Below are 12,796 nucleotides of genomic sequence, written 5' to 3' on the forward strand. Positions count from 1 at the left end.
TCATTCCTCCAGCAATAAAGCTGCATTTTCAGTTTATTCCCATCTCCAAGAGTCCTGCAATTTTGGGTCCACCACTTCTGCTTGCCTGCCACACAGCCAACCATGACAAGGGTGAAGAAGTAATTTATGTAGTCTGCCACTTCATGAATTGTCTGCCTTCAGCATTAGCATTCTTCTTTTTTTGCCAGTCTTTATTAGCTAGGTTATTACTCTGCATATCCAGTGTCTCATATGTAACTGCAGGCGACAGCTACAGCTGGGTGGACCGAAATTTAATGAGAAGATGTAGTGATAAGTAAAATTTGTAGAGAAGTTTCAGTTTCAGCATGCTAACAGCTAATAAGCTCAATTTAGAACTGAGAACACACTCTGTATAAAGAGCAGAAAATACAAGTGTCAACACAGGCTTTCTATGTGAAAGTTGAGTAACTCCACCAGTTGAGGCTCATTAACCCTAAAGAGAGCTAAGCAGCCCCCTAGTGGACACCAGTATGGCATTTTCTATCTTATTTTGTAGTAACAATTTAAAAAAATTCATGCAACATAGAATTTGTACCCGGAATCAGAACAAGCTGTAAAATCTGGACAGACAGTATTTTTAATGATGGCTACACATATCTTGTTGCATCCTTTCATGTTTTGTAATTTGCTTGTTCCTTTTCTTATCTGTCCCCCTTCCTCCATTGTGTTTGACATTCTCTGTATTTGTGGTTACAGGCCTGACCAACCTGCTGTGTTTGTCTGTTGTTTCTTTTCGCACCAACTAGTCCGGTTGGTGGTCAGTGGGGTCAGGAGGGGTCACTCCTGGTAAAAGTCTGTTACGCCACTGTCAGTGGAAGCTCAAAGGGACTATTTGGATTTCTCTCCAAGGTCTCTAATCGACCTGGCTTCCTTTTCCTTGGAATTTGTGAGGCACATAATGTCAGCATGCAAATTTGACACAGAGACAGTTTAAAGTGACTTTCTGTCTTACTTCAACCTTCATTCTTCTTCTTCTTACTTATAATTCACATTTTGAGGTGAAGGCCAGAGCTGAATTTAGAGCCAGTTGTGTGATGGATGTGTTTTTCTTTTCACTTTTTTTGCTTTGTTATATTGTACCATGTTTTGATTAGACTTATTGTTCAACTTATTGTACATTCACTTTCTGTTACACATCATAGTTATGTTACAACTATTCTTCACATCTGTTATATTATGTGGGACTACCTTTAGCATCAACCCTCATTTTTAAAGTAAAAATGCTTTTACTTTCTTTTCTATTTTCTTTTGTGATGTATAACCTCTATGTTAAAGGTTTAATTCACTCTTTTTGCACTTGCAGAGTCAATATTGCAGAGCCATATTATTGCATGTGAGGTGTTTGCTATTTTGGACACTTGCATTTGCTCTGAGCTAAGCCTGCATATCTTCTTCTTGTGTTGATTTTACTAAACATTGCTTCAGGATATATCTGACATGAGTTTCATTGTAAACATTTGCTATTCCCCTTGCTGGATCCCGGTTTGGTTAAGACCGATGGCTTTGTTTGTTAGTATTTGGATGAATGAGTCATATCATGTTCTGGTCACAACTCGATGTTAAACTTTCAGTGTTAGGACTTCTGAATTCAAGAAATCAGTCCATGCAGGCAAGTGAAGAACTCATGTAAAACTTTTGTTAACATCTGTATTACTGACCACGAGGTTTATGCGGCTCTTTAAAAAGTCATGGCTTAAATAAAAGAACTTCTCTTCTATTTCAATACTTTGTTCGTTTTAGTATCAGCATATTTCAGTAGAGAACCTTTCCTTTTTTGTACTTGCACAGTGGATGTGTTTGAAAGGTCTACACAGACATATTAGTAAAAAGCACCGTCTGCTCTGTCTTGAAATTACTTTCTTCCCTTTTTACATATGAAGTCAAAGAGAAAATTGCTTTTTTAAAGGGCAGTTGAAATGCTTGAATAAGACCACGCCATTGTCGTCTGCTTATCTTTTCAAATGTATTTATTTCTTGTAAAATATCCAGCTTATTATTGTACGATCCAGCAGATCATCATCTATACATCGACTTTATCGATTCTTATGAGTCCAGTTTTGAGGTCTCATTGGCTCAAGTCAAATCCACATGTTGATACTTTTTGTTTCATATTAAAAAATTTAGGTAGATAATCGCTTCTTCCTCTTTTTGTCATTATTCCTCGGATTGGCTGTAGAAGTGCATCATCTCTGCCCTCTCTTCATTGTATCCGTGGGAGTGTTCCTGCTCATTGCCTCCTCTTCCTCTGTCCTCCTGGCAGTGAATCCCCAGCCTCTTCTGCAGCTTCGCCTCCTGGAGGCGGAGCTCCATAGAGTCCACCAGGTCGTAGATGTTATCCAGGGACCACATAGGTGATGGAAACCATGTTTTGGGGTCACCATCCTTCCCCACAACCACCATGCTGAAATAGTCCTTATCGATCTTTAGCTGTTCCCTCATATTGTTGACCAAGTCAGGCGTCAATGACTCAACCTCAGTCTGACTGCGACCTGGGGGAAGGAATGGAAGTCATTTAAATTACACAAAACAGTGAAAAGCGAAAGAAACGAAAACTAGGATAACCCAGATACTTTCAGATTAGATAAAATATTATGACAGCTCAACCTTAAAACCACAGTCAAAACAAAACTTTCGAAAGCATTTCCTCTAGGCTCCAAAAGGGAGAGAGTCCCATATACTGCTATGTTGAAATGCTCGACTTTACAGCAAAAATAAACTTTTACTACCTGGAACAGAAACTTTTTCGTCCTCTGCAGCTAAATTTCCCCTTTGTGTCATCTGTGCTGACATTGATTTTATTTTTGCATTTTTAAAGGAAACATACAAAAAGGAGTCAAAAAATTAATCAAAAGCGCGTTTTTGTTTTTGTGCAGCATGTATTGCTATTTATCCATTGGGATCATTTTTGGTCAGCTATATAGATCTCTTTGCTATAATGAAAGGGGAACTCCAGGCATCAAGGGCCGGTGTCCTGCAGGTTTTAGATGTGTCCTTGATCCAACACAGCTGATTAAAATGGCTAAATTTCTTCCTTAACATGGCTTGAAGTTCTCCAGAGGCCTGGTAACTAACCAATCATTTGATTCAAGTGTGTTGACCCAGGGTGAGATCTAAAACCTGCAGGACACTGGCACTTCAGGCCTAGAGTTCCCTACCACTGATGTAGACTACACCTGCCAACTGCATCTCCATCTCTGTGCAGGCCAAACCACATATCTACATGTGGCAAAAGGTTAGCAGTAGTGACAGCATGATAGAATATAAATACTGAGTGTGTCTTCCTCAGCTACAGGCTTCCTTTGGTTGACAGATGTAGCCTTTTGCAGTCCACAAAACCTGTGAGATCATGCAAGCCACATCAATCTTTTTTCTTTTTTTTTAAACAAAGAATGCTCTTAAACCAAAATGTTTATTAAACTACCTACCTTAAAATATACAATATTACTAATGATTTCAAACGTGTATGCTCCATTACGTCTCATACACCTGGAATGCCCCACATTACCATGACGTACCATTTAAGGGAAATAACTCAACAGTTCCTGATGCTTTTTCTTCTGTTCCTATCAGCTTTAGCATGGCAAAGTGACGAATACCTGAGAAAAACACAAGAGAAGGTACATTTAGACTCATTAAAAGGGACACATTCAGCACAGATAATCAAAACGATCCCTTTTTATAAAGACAAAGAAATGATTTTTGTGTCGATGAACCTATTTAGCTAAGTGCCTGTCTAGCTATGGTTATATATTTCAAATAATATGGCTCTTGTACCACACAATTTTATAAATGCATAACATTTTTAATACACTAATATTCATATTATAATATTCATTGTTTGATTCTGTCATGATCCGTACAGTTTTGTTTAATGGTATGCTTTTTCAGGTCCGAATTTCACAACCATGACAAATCTACCCATGTCTGACTTCTGGCTTCCTTGTAACACTTCCTTGTTACCGCGGGTCTTTTAAAACACGTACCCAGGGGACATTCCTGTCCTCTGACAGCAGAGAGCTGCTGCTGAAACAAATAGTCATCCTCAGAGGGAGCAGAGATGAGCAGCAGTCTCCTTTTAGAAATGAACCTAGAAATGAAAAATATAGATTTAAACTTGGATACCTGTCAGTTTCATTCAGTCATTAGACCACCTTCTATAAAATGGAAGACCATAGATTCAATCATACTTTTACTCAGTTTTCAAATTTGAATTATGCTGCACTTTATATCATGATTTGTATTAATAAAATAGAAACAAACATAAACTTACACAGGAATCAATAAAGACGAATATGAAGAATAATTACACGATTTAAGATAAAGATAGGAGATTGGACTGTGAAAGCTTCAGAGATCCACGCTCCACTAAAAAAAGGTCGCATTAACCACATGGGTTTTTTCACTGTTGATAATTTAAGGTGACGGAGAGATTAAAATATGCTGACCCTGTTTACAGCAATCTTCAAATTTATTTTGAGCTTGTTTTGTTCTTAGTGGATGGTGCTCACTGCAATAAAAACAGATTAGTTATATTACCTGAGCAGTGGGTTTTCTACTACAGGCTGTCCCATGTCTTTAGAGCACGCTGGTGGATTCTTTCTTTCCTTCTCTTTTTCTCGGTTCCTCGAGGGAAAGTTGTCAATGTAGTCAAACAAAGCCTGGCTTGATGGTGGAGCCTCAAAGACTCTCTGGGGGGGAAGGATAAGAGCAGGTGAGGGATTAGATCTTTAGTCTTTATGGGCATACATAAGCAACTAAACAACAAGGAAAATGTATTGCGATACAACTGTATTATTTACAATTTTTTTCTTTTTTGGTGAATGTCAAAGTTATTAAGTGACCAACACTTGGTCACATAATAAAGTTGTTCCCGATTACTTTAAGTGTTGCTGGAGTCATCAGAACTTTGTCTTCTCCATGCACCCTGGAAGTAGGTGAAGTTGTGCCAGAAATATTTGTTGCTATGAACATCAAAGTCCCATCTTTACCTGGTTAAATAATGGGTTCCTCGATGGGTTACTTTAAGTTCAAATATTGCAATGGTTTTGAAATATGAGTGTGTTGTCCTTTTAATCGCTAAACTTATCTGCTATCAGAAAGCCAAATAAGCAAGAAAAGGCCAAACTTGGAAAGCTCAGGTGAGATTTTCTTACACTGGCCTTGATGTCATAATCTGTGACAGTCATTGAAAAGAGGTCGGGCGACGACAGGCCGAGCTCTGCCCTCAGCAGAGAGATGGCCCCTAAATCCAAGAAGTGCTCTGCTTGGCCACTGAGTGGAGGCTCTGAATCTGGAGAACACACATACAAAGGATATAAATCAATGTGTGCACACACAGATGTTAGAGAAAATACCAAGTACACGTTACAGTGCATGCAACAAAAACAGTAATTATAACCACTATATCCCAAATCAGTGTCTCTGAACGATGTGTGAACTTGAAGACAGTGAGTACACAGGGCTTTTGTTTGGCTGTGTATATTCACCAAGTCCTCTTGTGGAAAGGGACTACTGTGTTAACTGTTAAAATGTAACTACTGAAGTATCACAGTGTAAAGGTTAAACTAAACATTTACTACATTCCGCAGTGCAAAATTAAACTGTTACTTCCTGGTACACAAGTTCAGAGAACTATTACATTTTGCTTAGCAGTAAACCTGAGCTGTTTATGTTATTCTGACTAAACCACTTCATTTTATTATTGTGTATTGCTATATGCTTTATTAGATACTATCTGCTTTTTTATGGCTGATGGGAACTGTGTATTGTATGGGTTAGTTCCCTGATGATGAATTCCACTGACTTTGTTGTGCTCTTGATTTTGTATTCAGCGTCATACTGAGGCTGAACTTTGTAGTTTTGAGTTAAATGTCTCAACGCACATTGACTGGATTAGGCTAGCATTAAATTTGGTTCAGTAAGGCGCCCGCTCACACAGGTCTACAGATCAGCCTCCAGATAAAAATGTGCATTCTCTAATCACTTAATGCATGTTTAAATATTCAGTCCTGCAGGTCTATAGATTGACGGTGACCCTCTGGCATATATATTTTTCCTGGGGAAAATATATATTCCCTGACTGGTTGGCAAGTGGTTGCAATCGCTTGGTGACGTTGGTGGCAAAGAGGAATATGGTGCTGCACCAAAACTCTCCTTATGATTTCTTTGGTTGATAACAGTTTGCATTGAAGATGTTGTCATTGCAGCAACTCTACTACCAACCACAGTGATCACAAGGAGGTTTTAGTTTCAGCACCTTCTGTACAACTTCTAGCAACCACTCTCGACCCAATCATGGAATACACATTTTTCCCGGAGGACGGGAGGTTGCTATGCCACGTCTCTAGGCCTATGTGACTGAGGGATAATTTATGTCCCTCTGAAGTTGAACTGCCTTACTTTACCTTCAACCATATGTTATTAATAAATGATATACTGATATGGTGACATATGGGAGTTAGGCTAAAATGTTAATCGAAGGCTCAAAACAACAGTTCTTCAAAAACAAGTCCACAAACAATTGTGTTCAAAAGTTTACATACATTCATCATGGCCATGAATGTCATGGCAGTTGAGGGCTTTTCAGCGTAACTGGTGCTGAAGGTTCTACATTGTCTTAACTTGACAAGGCCAAGACCTATTAGGTTCTTGATTGACTACAACTAGTAGTTTCTCTTTTCCAGAATAAAAAGAATTTGTTTGATGCCATTAATTGGATTGACCAATATTCAGAACAATGAGAAAGTCCAACGAACTCAGTCAAGATTAAAGAAAGACAATAGGAGACTTAAATTAAAACCTTTTGAAGCCATTTCTAAACAACTGCAGATTCCAAGATAATTAACTTAAATGACTGTAAGTATGTGCCATCACTATGTGGAAGAAGACCCAAACTGTCACCCTCAATAACTGAAAACATCCATCCATCCATTCGCTTCCGCTTATCCTTTTCAGGGTCGCGGGGGGCGCTGGAGCCTATCCCAGCTGTCATAGGGCGAGAGGCAGGGTACATCCTGGACAGGTCGCCAGTCTGTCGCAGGGCTAACACATAGGGACAGACAACCATTCGCACTCACATTCACTCGCACATTCACACAATGGCAATTTGGATTATCCAATTAACCTATCCCCACAAGTTGCATGTCTTTGGACGGTGGGAGGAAGCCGGAGTACCCGGAGAGAACCCACGCAAACACGGGGAGAACATGCAAACTCCACACAGAAAGACCCCGGCCTGATGGTGGAATTGAACTCAGGACCTTCTTGCTGTGCGGCAACAGTGCTAACCACCGCTAACCACCGTGCTGCCTTTATCACATGATAAATGTTTTTATTTACACGTAATCCACGTTGAGAAATGGGGACGAGACAAACCAGAAAGAAGCAGACCAACACCAACAACCTCCTGTGAGTTTTGTAAGTTATTCCAGGCCATTCCTCACTTTGTACTGTGCTGTTTGAAGAGCAAGCCCCATAGAAAACAAAAACAAAAAAACAAAAAACTGAAATATCAGAATGACTATGACATTCATGCGCAGGGTTAGTGTGTATAAAAACAGACTTCAGACCAAAGGTTAAAATTAATTTATTAATAATCCATGTCTGTACACGCATAAGGCGTATACCAAGATGGCTATCTCTTTACTAACAACCTTAAGGCTTATAAACAGTCTGTGTATTTTACCGTTAGCTATTGTTAGCATGCTAAAATAGCTGGCAATAGGTCAACACCCACGGACAATTTTGTTACTGTTCAGTTTCTAGGAAGCACTATATTTGCCTTTGGTTGCATGTTAGTAAAAAACAAAACAAAACCAAATACGTGTTGGTTCAGTGAACCCTGAGAGGATTTGTAGTTTTAAAAGCATTCATGAAGAGAACCTAAACAAATGTTGAAATGCAAATACATAACTGGCAACAAAAGGTAAAAACCCTTCCTACCTAGGTGGTAGTGCTGAATTATAAGTGTGCCATCACTTCCCTGTCCAGTAATGGTTGCCACTGTGATCTTCCTTATAGCGAGTTCACAGCGATACTTCTCATTCTCCTCAGTCTGCTGGATATACAGTGTTGCCTCTCTGTTGGGTGTTGAGATCACCTTGTATGAGGCAAAACAAAAACATGAAAATTGGTTCAGGTACAGCCGTGAAAACACATGATTTAAATTCATTAACAATCTGGAGGCAAAGAGAAGTGCAACGATTAGACAAAAGGTCTTACCATCAACCTTCTTGTCCCCTTTAAACTGTCCAAAAACTCCTTCAGCGCTGTTTTATCCTTCTCACTTGCCTCTCTGTTGGACTTTTTCCCCCTTCCTTTTCTTTTCTTTCCTTTTTTCCCTTTGCCTATTTTCTTAGACCTCTGTTTTTCCTTTTTGTTCCCCTTTCCACTCTGACCAGTTTTATTTCCATTATTTTTCTCTACATTTCTTTTCTTTCCTTCTTCCACAGATGGATGAGTGCTGCAATACAATATATAAAAAAGTCACTTTGATGTCCATCCAGCACTAAAAACAGTATTTATGTGCTGTAAGCAGAAGAGGAGGCAAGAAATACCAGATGTGAACACAAATCAAAACATTCAAAGGCATACTCTTCACTCTGTTTCAAAGTCTAACAAAACATACTAACTTAAAAAGACATTACCTGTTTTTCTTTACTTCCTCATTGCTCCTTGAAACAGATGGAAGACTGCTCACCCTTGTTTTCTCCTGTACTTTAGAATTGATGGGATCATTGTTGCTCGAAGGCTTTCTCATTGTAGACGGCTTACGAATTACAAACCTCGACCGACCACTCAGTATATCCTGGATCTTACTCCTCAGAGCAGCTTTTTTGTCCAAAGGTGGTCTTCTTTGTAATGGCACCACAGAAGTCACATTTCCTCTCCTCTGAGGACTAAGTGTCATCTTTTTTCTTTTTTTCACAATCTTCTTTTTGGTGGTTTTACATCTAAAACATGGCATAGAAAACAAAAAATTCACATGTGTGTTCACTTGGAAAACTATGAAATCTTTATCTGTTTTTAATCATCATTTTTTTTAAACTGATGAACGTAAGTGTCAGGGATTGTAAAAAAAAAAAAAATACAATAAAATAAAATGAGGGGGAGTTGTTTAGCAGGAAGTCTGGTGAGCAGATACTGCCCATGGAATAACGTCCTGTTCATGTCATGGTCCTGCGACCATGACTCAGTGACTTTGTGTTTGTGTTCTTTATTGTTATTATTCTCTTTATTATTCATGGGCTGTTTTGGGATGGTTTGTGTTTTGGGATTTTAGATACTGGGTTCTGGGTTTGTGCTCCCTCTATTGGTCCCTGGTGTTAGTGTTCCCCTGTCTCGTCAGGTTAATCAGGTCCAGCTGTTTCCCCCCACCTGTGTGTGATTTCCCAGTGTCTCTCTGTGTACTTATAGTGTGTGTTTTCCTCTGCTCCTCGTCGCGTCGTCTGTGTTCATACCCTGTGAAATCCTCTGCGTGCTCTCCCTGCTGTTCTCCCTTCATGTTCAGGTTTGCCACTCCTTTGTGTAGTTTCTCCCAGTTTAGTTCGTCCTTAGTTCAGTTTTGCCATCTCCCTTTTATGTTTGGTATTGTCAATAAATCACCCTTCACGTCTGAAATAGTGCTGCGTTTGAGTCCTCCTTCCACTCTTCACACGGCCGCTGACCCGGACCGTGACAGTTCACCAATGAATCGCTTCACTTGTTCCCCATCGCTTTGTCAGTTGCTGCATTTGATATTCAATATTCTGGTTGTGTAGATTAGTCTTGCATATTTTCCAACCTTATTAGTCCATAGTATCCTTCTTTCCCATTGGTAATTAATTCAGTCTCTCAGAAGTGAGTTTGACTTAAGCTAGTGCCCAACTTCTTATAGGTGAGTTATAGTTTCTGTGTTCTTGAGTCTGCTAGAGACTACTCTGATCTGAGTGACGTCAATTTCATCATCAGACGGTGAAAGCAAGGCGGTCATACACTTAAGTGACCGGATAAACTAATGAGACTTTTCTTTACCTGCATCAACTACTCAGCAGCCTCCAGGTGGAAGGAGGACAACCGTTACTCAGTCTCTGTAACTGCTAGTCTTATTTGTGTGCGTACGCCATATAATGGTCTAAAGATCTCTGAAACTCTTGTATATAATTGTTTTGCACTGGGTACAAATATCCTTGCACATTTTGTGACTCTTCTGTACTTATTGTTTCTGAATTCACTGCAGGAGCCTGTCTAGGACTGTTTGGCAAACTTCCTGACACGTTCCTCTCAAAGCTCAGAAATATTACATTAATTTAATTTGTGATGTTGACTTGACCATAGATGTGCATGTCAGAGTAAATTGTTGTCTGACTCTCTCTGCTAGCCCTGCAATATACTGGTAACATGTCCAGGGTATATCCTGGCTGTCACTCCATGACCGCTGGGATAGGCTCCAGACCTCTATGACCCTGAACTGTGTAAGTGGAAGAAAATGAATTATTGATGCTAAACAGGACAAACATTTCACGGTGTACAGCTGAAAAGGAAGCATGATCATCATATATAGGACCTTTAAAATTAGTCATCACATAAAAATAAAAGTAAGGTAGTGAAACCTGAGGTGAGATCCTTTTCTGGTCATCTTCTCCAGCTTCCTCATGGGGAACTGATCGATGACCTCCAAAACGGCCTCGACACGCACCGGATAAGGGAAGCGCTCGCTGACCCGTAGGTTCTTCTTTATAACCAGCATGGTGAACTTTTGCTCCTGACATGATTGGTGTTCAACACAAATCAGAAACACATCAACTAGTAAACCACCAAGAAGCATTTCAGTTTAAAAAAGAATTAAAAACGCAATAACTTTTTTATATGTTGCCAAGAGTTTGAAATGAAGCACACTGGTTACTTGGCTGGTAAGCTCCAGGTAGTGCAGCAGTTTGGTAACCGTGTCGGGGTCCAGGTTCTCGACTGTGGCATCTCCTTGAAAAGTTGTTTTCTGGATCCGTCCCTCCATCATAGCATTCTGAATGATAGTTACAATGTACGTATCTCTTTCTGCTAAATGGCAGTTCAGGCCTTTCTGAGTAAGGCAGAGAAAGAAACAATCAAATAAAACAAGTAAAAATTGATGGATAAGCAGCTAGTTTAAATTTTTTTTTAAATCTGAAAAAAGAGTAAATAATGTGTATGTATCAGAATAAATTGCAGAGAAGTACTTGCTCCATTTCTTCTAGCTGTTTCTCCATCATACGAAGATATTGGTCACTGTGGGATGGAGCTGTTATCACCCACAGACGCTTTTTACCTGCAAGGGAAAATCGGTGACTGTAGGGACATAAGAACAGGAACATCTGCTGGTCAATTAATTCCTCTTACCTGCAAAGTCAGCCAGGAAATCCATCTCTGGAGCCAAGCTTGATGATGACTCTCCAACTTTTCTGTTATATCCATCTTCTCTGCTTTCTTCCAGCCCTAATCCATGTTCAATTCCAGGAGGAAGGTCTGAGTAGTCTCCCCAGTCTCGTACATTTGGGTCCAACAGTTCCTTTGGCTTACCGTCACCGAAGCCCTGCCATGCAGCCAGCAAACCCAGGTTGTTGAGGCTCCACAAAGCTGCAATCAGCAACAGATAGTGTGAGGTAAAAAACTGAGGCATCTTCACTGATGTTGCAAATAAATTGGTCTGGCGATCAGCTGGAACTGCTTAGCAGCTCATAAATCCTCATCTGAAGTAAAAATACATATGTGCAGTGTTGCTTTCACCACCGCTTGTTTAGAAGTGATGTGCAGTTATTTTAAAAAAGGGGGAAAAAAAGTATCCAGTTAATAAAACAATAGCCTGAATCCCAGTTCAACGCTCCACTGAAGGCTTTATGGTGAAAAACAGGTGGATCCAACCTGGAATCTGTAAAGGAAAGGGAAAAGCAAAGACTATCGTGGTGTTAACGTCTCTCTGCAGCAGAGAAACTGACTCGAGAGACACTCCTCTCCTTACACACAGACACACACTCCTGGATCGAATTAAACCCCAGACCCTTTAACAGGAAACTCCTGGAATTTTCTGCAACTTCAAAGCATTTTCTCCCAGAAAACTCTCTCTCCCTCTCTGTCCCACACACTACCATACTATTACACACACACCCCACAAAAAATAGTCATTGTTGCATAATTGGCGCCACACATTGTCTTTGGTTTGAATCTCTTCACCAGATGAAATTTCATTGTATTCAGCATGTTTGATTTACACATATGTCACTATCTGTCAGACAAAAGGATGAACTTTAATCACAAACTTTGTTACCGCACACATGATTTGTGAGAGGTGATTTCCTGGGGTTTTCCCAGGAAAAGGGCAAAGACAGTGAAGGTCATAAACTTTGGGAAGTTCAGGCAGTTCAGACCAAAGCCATTTGTTCAGGAGAGTCAAAGCTTTTAAGTGATGGGAAATGGCAATTACCATAAATAACCAAGACCACACTGCAGATGCCGATGTCTAGAAAAGGTCACACCAGTTCAAAATTGTCAATCTGAGACAAATGTCCTCACAGGGCAAGAGCCTTCTGTCAGGTAAAGGCACTCATCTTTCTCCAACCTCACAAAGCTTAAAAACAACAAAGCTAGATAGCTTACAACCACCTTCCTCTCATTAAAACCTCCAAATCTGACTTGAAATAGCTGCAATTTGAACCTATAAACCCCCAGATCTCTTCAAATGCAAACATAATCACTGAAATGGTGACAGAAATTCTGTTTTGCAGAATATTTAGAGCATTCTTAGTAGTGATCTTAGTAATTATTG

General features: G+C 39.8%; 1 protein-coding gene across 1 annotated transcript; it reads right to left on the bottom strand.

Annotated features, from left to right (window-relative positions):
* Positions 1-1,972: 1,972 nt before the first annotated feature.
* On the bottom strand, positions 1,973-12,069 carry ccdc80l2 (coiled-coil domain containing 80 like 2). The gene is made up of 12 exons (XM_085413781.1): positions 11,374-12,069; positions 11,214-11,302; positions 10,904-11,077; positions 10,611-10,762; positions 8,667-8,972; positions 8,242-8,482; positions 7,963-8,119; positions 5,175-5,311; positions 4,558-4,709; positions 4,005-4,108; positions 3,537-3,617; positions 1,973-2,510 (listed from the first exon to the last, which is right to left on the bottom strand). The coding sequence occupies exons 1-12, from the start codon at positions 11,651-11,653 to the stop codon at positions 2,176-2,178; spliced, it is 2,208 nt and encodes a 735-aa protein (XP_085269907.1). The 5' UTR covers positions 11,654-12,069; the 3' UTR covers positions 1,973-2,175.
* Positions 12,070-12,796: the final 727 nt, after the last annotated feature.

The sequence above is a fragment of the Rhamphochromis longiceps genome, linkage group LG7, assembly GCF_057381845.1.
Source record: "Rhamphochromis longiceps isolate RC_006_pf linkage group LG7, R_longiceps_female_GT1.1, whole genome shotgun sequence".
NCBI classification, from domain to species: Eukaryota; Metazoa; Chordata; class Actinopteri; order Cichliformes; family Cichlidae; genus Rhamphochromis; species Rhamphochromis longiceps.

Coding starts and splice junctions, on each gene's coding strand:
- ccdc80l2 (XM_085413781.1), bottom strand. CDS start 11,653: ATGCCTCAGTTTTTTACCTCACACTATCTGTTGCTGATTGCAGCTTTG. Junction 11,078..11,213: donor AGCTAGAAGAAATGGAGCAA/GTACTTCTCTGC, acceptor TGCCTTACTCAG/AAAGGCCTGAACTGCCATTT. Junction 5,312..7,962: donor AATTCAGCACTACCACCTAG/GTAGGAAGGGTT, acceptor TGTGTTCTCCAG/ATTCAGAGCCTCCACTCAGT.